General features: G+C 39.3%; 1 protein-coding gene across 1 annotated transcript in view; it reads right to left on the reverse strand.

Moving 5' to 3' along the window:
• Positions 1-345: 345 nt before the first annotated feature.
• The window catches only part of LOC119286346 (phosphatidylinositol 4-kinase beta 1-like), an 11,600-nt gene continuing 6,372 nt past the window's right edge, over positions 346-5,573 (reverse strand). The window contains exons 8-16 of the mRNA XM_037565722.1: positions 5,088-5,157; positions 4,431-4,528; positions 4,240-4,344; positions 3,440-3,493; positions 2,408-2,551; positions 2,241-2,294; positions 2,073-2,147; positions 1,131-1,214; positions 346-1,052 (exon numbers count right to left, since the gene is read on the reverse strand). Coding sequence (XP_037421619.1) covers positions 951-1,052; positions 1,131-1,214; positions 2,073-2,147; positions 2,241-2,294; positions 2,408-2,551; positions 3,440-3,493; positions 4,240-4,344; positions 4,431-4,528; positions 5,088-5,157 — 786 coding nt within the window. The 3' untranslated portion in view covers positions 346-950. The remainder of the gene's footprint in view (positions 1,053-1,130; positions 1,215-2,072; positions 2,148-2,240; positions 2,295-2,407; positions 2,552-3,439; positions 3,494-4,239; positions 4,345-4,430; positions 4,529-5,087; positions 5,158-5,573) is intronic.

Genomic DNA, 5,573 nt, shown 5'->3' on the forward strand with positions numbered 1-5,573 from the left:
CCTTTATTTCGGTTTTATTTATGTCACTGTTGGTGTGTTGCTATTTGTATTCTACTTCCTTTGTTTCAAAATAGATGGCTCAACTTTGTACTAACTTTAGTACTATTTTGGAACGGATGGAGTACTAGGTATACGGAGGCCAGGTGTTACCACATTTTAATTTTAATTAACAAAGGCGCTCTTTATCAGGGGAAAAATGTGATTTAGGCCAGACAAAACAATGAATCACGATATGTAATTCAGTCAGAGCACCATCACCAAAGACTGATTTTCAAGATGTACCGCTCCTGCTACTAGGCATCACTTAGGTGTAACTTCTCACGCCAACAACGGTAGTACTACTGCTGAATAAAACGAAAGTCTGGAAAACGGGACAACGAGCTCCTATTGTTGGGCCCTGTACAGTAATGGTAATTTACAATGCACATTGTCATCGTCTAATTCGATGCCTATATTGGGATGCCACAGAATCGCGCAAACACAACCCTTGCTGCTGCCACAGGTGACTCCCAGCTTCCATGCGTCTTTAATTTACACTTGTTCACTTCATGTATGGCTCGGTCCTCCCCTAAAACCCCTGCCCAAGCTACGCAAATCTAGTGTCTGTACAGCACCGCGGCTCGGATTCCAAATTCCAATACGCTTAACAGCTTCACCAGTAGCAAACCTCCTAGTGTGAAGCCCTAACTAGCTAACTGCCGATGACTATACACTTTCTCAACCTTTCTCCATAGGGTGTGAAATAATACACGAGCACAATGCCACTTGGGTTCCACGGGAGACTCCAGGCGTGCAGAATGCAGAACACGTTGCTCCATTACCTGGTGCCAGTCATTACCAATCATGGTGGGAACAGCAAGCTAGATCAGCCCCAAACTGATCTGTTTGTTCCAAAGATTTGCTCAGACTGGTTTCTGAACGAGTCAAGTGCTAACTGCTCCTGGAGTACATCATAAAATCCCATTCAATACTCTCTGGTAGTAATCATACTGCCGAGTACGCCAGGCATCCATGCTGCTACTGATCAATGAGAGCACCAGAGATACACATTGCTGCAACCATCATAAGATCATAGTAAGAACCCTCTGGGCATGATAAATGATAAAAAAAATGAAAAACAATTGACTAACCTCTTCAGTGAGACTCAAGTGGAACCTCTTCCTCAAGTTCAGTATAGTGCGAGTACCACCTTTAAAGCATGGGAAGCCAGAATCCTGATCAAAGGATACACATGTAAAATGATTTCTGTCATGATGGTGTTCCTCATTCCCTTGCTAATCAGGAAGCGGAATACAAATAAATAATTTAGATGACTACTACACCAGAAGTTACAAGATTCAAGTTTGAATGCGACAGAAAGCATAGCACTTCATGGTAGCCAAAGAAGTATAACAAGTCGGCAGAAAGAGAGGAAATACGATAAGTAAAACTTCATAACTAGATGAAGACTGAAATAATGTGGGTAAATTTGGTTAATATAAAAGGGCATGAGGATACAAATATTCACTTCTGAGCCCGGGCTCATCTGCTCTCAGTGAAGAGTAAAATAAAAAAAATACTCGAAAAAATCAGAATTTTTTTGTCAACCAAGACACTCAAATGTGTGATGTCTGGGCAAATTTTTATCGTGTTCAGACATCTGAGGAGCTTGTGGGAAAAAAAGACAAAACCGGTCCAAACAGTGTGTGAACAGTAAACTTTCTCACTGACCCCAAATCTTTTTTCCTGAGTTACTCAGATGTCCAAACACCACCAGATTTGGCACAGGCGTCACGCACTCGAACGTCTTCCATGCCAACAAAATCAGATTTTTTTTCTAGTCTTTTTTTAAAAAATTACTGTTCACGGAAGGGGGAAGATGAGCTCGGGAGCCGAATCGCTGCGTCCATATGAAGAAGGATATGCTCCAACAATTCAAAAAATTAATGTACATAAGAAAATGTTGGTAAATAATATGAGCCATGCATGCATAAACCGGAGTACACAGATGAATGCCTTCTCACAGGCACCCACTCATATACTATATCAAGCCATCTAGATAAACATCTGTAAGATTAGATAGGTGCCATTACCTGCAACATTTCCACAAGAAGTATAACACGCTCTGCATGCTTCCGACAAGTAAGAAACCCTTGAATGCATAGCACCTGAAGAATTCAAATAAACATAGATAAATAAGCCAATATAAATTGGAGAAGTCCCGGTAGGCAAGGGAAAGTAACATGCTATCAGTTATTTACCTTGAAATAGTCGAAGAACTCGCTGGGAGTTCCCTCAGCATCAGAATCCATCACCTAGCATTGTTCCCACAACAAACTTAACGAGATTTAAACTCCATCAAAATATAATTCAACACTTATATCTAGGATATAGGAAAGTTGTAACAAGGTACAAGCTTCTATCATACTTCAAGGAGCTCCCTCGTCAGCTTAAATGGCGCACTCTCAAAATTTACCCCTCCGGGAGAATTAGAAAGCATGAAACCAAAATCAATATGAATAATATGTCCCTCCTCGTCTATCAAGAGATTCCCATTATGACGATCCTTGACCTGCAAATTCAAAAAAGTCTCAACGCTTAATACTCTATGTTGCGTCACAAAGAGAGAATTAAGAGGGGCTTCGATCTGAGATCAATTTATTCCCACATAATAAAGGCAAAGAGGTCCTATTTTAGGGCGTAAGGCAAGCAGTCATGTCTGCGGAAAAACAAAAACAGCAGCAAAGTGTCTTTCATTTCGGAAATCTTAAAAGAAAGACATGCAGTAACATTCCAAGTATCAGATGCTTGTTGCAACACTTCAGCTGAAACATTGCATTAATTATATGGAAAAATAATTTATTTGCACTGCAACACTACATATAAATTAACATCCAGCAGATTGGATTCCCAACCGTTACCTTCCCCTCAAAAGCTTGAGAGGATAGTGCATCAGTTGGCAGGCCCTCTCACCTTATATACTTAATTAACAACAATACAGCAAGACTTGGCTGGCTCTGTTGGCCCGATCAGATATTACAGAGAGCAGGGAGATTACATCATTACATGTAAAATAAATGGATCTAATACAGTAAAGCAACTATCCATAGGTAGCTAATTACACAGCACAAACATAACAGGACAGTGCTTGGGCTGAACCACTTGCTGACTGTACCAGCCAGGATCAGTTGGAAATTTATATCCCAAAAAAACCCAAACGGGCCATAATGTGATGACATGAACTTTCACTTTAGCACTATTAATTAATAATTAAATACTAATGAGAACAATTCCATAATTTGAGCAATCTTATGGAATGGTATTTAGTAATTTTTAATTGATCTACTTTGTTAATTACTAGTGGCATGCATTACAAATTCAAAAGAACAGAGCTTGCCAAATAACATTTCTAATTCTAAAAATACACCCAGATTACAAATGAAGCACTTGAATTTAATACCTGCAGCAGGTAGCTCAGAATTGAATATCCTGCCATGCTTTCCACAAAGTTCCTCTGTGGATAAAAGAAAATATAAGAGCTAGTTCAGCTGGATTGACAATGGTATGAAATGTGAGCTCTTTAAACTCTTACTGAGAATTTTTAAGTATGTTAGATATGAATCCACTAATGTTAGATATGTTAACTAATCATCATCAGATGGCATCAATTCGGTGCTATCATCCAAGTTTTGCATTCATGAAACTTCCAGCGCCATGAAAAAATTGCTCCAATACCAATGCAGACAATCCAAGTAATTATAATTGCGTTCAACTACCAACTGAACAGTTTGTCAGCTTTCATTCACAAAATTAAGTAAATTCATTGCCAAAACATGGTTTTCCTCACAGGAACACCAAGAAATGCACTATCCAAATGTTCAAGACAGAATATTTCATCTGCGATACTGATACAAACATATCTCATGGGGTGGACTGGACACAAGTTGACAAACGATGTGACGCAGCACGCACCACAAGTCACATGGGATGTGACACATCACTAGTCAAGTATAGCCCCACATTTTCATACAAGCAGCAGCCATGGATATTCGCTAATCAAACTGTTCGATTAATTCAGGTGGGCGATCGCCCTCCATTGTTTGCCTCAACAAAAAGTCAAAAACACTTTTCAATTAAAAAATCAGATGTGTTTTGACGAGAAATAAATGATGAAACATTGCCTACAGTTGTACTCAGAGGATGACACAAACTGAGCATGTGGATCTATTTGCTGTGTTGTGTGATATTCCAGCATTTCACCTGTGCAAGTTTGAAATTTGGAGAATTCTCTTCATACTTGGCTACATAGTAGTCACGGAGACTTAAGATATTGGGAAACCTACTCTTGATGGAATGAATTGATGCCTGCAATAACATAAACAATGGTCAACCTAAGATCTTTCAGTGCGGAAAGAAATTCAGAGAAGTGATCTGGAAGGAAAGATAACTACCGTGTCAGGAATAGTCTCAATTAGGGCTGCATATGCAGACGTGACGATAACTTCATAAGGCCGTAACCAGAGTGGTAAGCCAGCTTCTTGGTATATATCTGCCGATAAAAGGATTTTTCAGGACACTAGTGAGTTGAACACACCCTAAATGAAACTAACACAAACTTTAGGCAAATTAATTAGTATAATCCTTCAGGAATCCAGAATGCAAGACAGCAACATGAGAAAAGTAATTGCTAATACACCACGAGATGTTACCATTACTCCAAAATCCAAAAGAGCTAATTATAAGACTCCTGGGGTGTCAATCACTTGCAAGCCATAGTACTATTTTTATGTGCGAGAATGATTGTTTGCCAGTTTTTTTAGTATAAAATGAAATCCATGTGTATCATGTGATTCCTTAGATATGTTTTTTATATATACTCCCTTACAGTGGACGTTGCACATCATAATATTGATTCAAATTAGCATATACTTCAGCCAATAGAATATTTATATGCTTCAGGCCTGACATATATGGTAGTAAAAAACAAAATGAAGCGGAATCTAAGCACAAAAATCAATACAAGACAATCTTCAGCAAAAAAGGATGACCTCCACAGTCAAGATAAAATTGATCACTATCATGATAACATTAGTTATTTTACACATTACCATAAAAGTGTGCGACAAGCTGTACAGCTAAGTGCTCCTGTCGGCAATCATCCCCACTCTTGACAATAATCTGCAATTGGTGGAAGTGTTTCAGAAGCACTGCAATAACTGACGACATTTCAGAGTAAGATATCCTACAAGGCACAAGCCGTTCAACCTCAAGCATGACAACAATCGTCCGCAGACTAGAAACGATGCTCATAGTTGTCTCGTTGGTTGCTCTAGTTTAAGGAAAAAACATTACCCCGACCAATTTTTACCATCAAATCAGTTTATCCAACCATCTACTTATTTCATGATAGAAGTTTTTATATTTCAACTATAAATGACAATGCATGAGATAGGCAGAAGAGCGCATCCCATATTCAAGGTTTTTGAGTCACCGACTAATCGTCGAGTCGTCGCGGCGTGGCTGGCTCGCGCAGGCGACTTGACTCAGGGAGTGAGTCGCGCGACTCGCTGGCGACTTGGCGCGATTAGTCGGCG

The sequence above is a fragment of the Triticum dicoccoides genome, chromosome 4A (assembly GCF_002162155.2).
Source record: "Triticum dicoccoides isolate Atlit2015 ecotype Zavitan chromosome 4A, WEW_v2.0, whole genome shotgun sequence".
NCBI lineage: Eukaryota > Viridiplantae > Streptophyta > Magnoliopsida > Poales > Poaceae > Triticum > Triticum dicoccoides.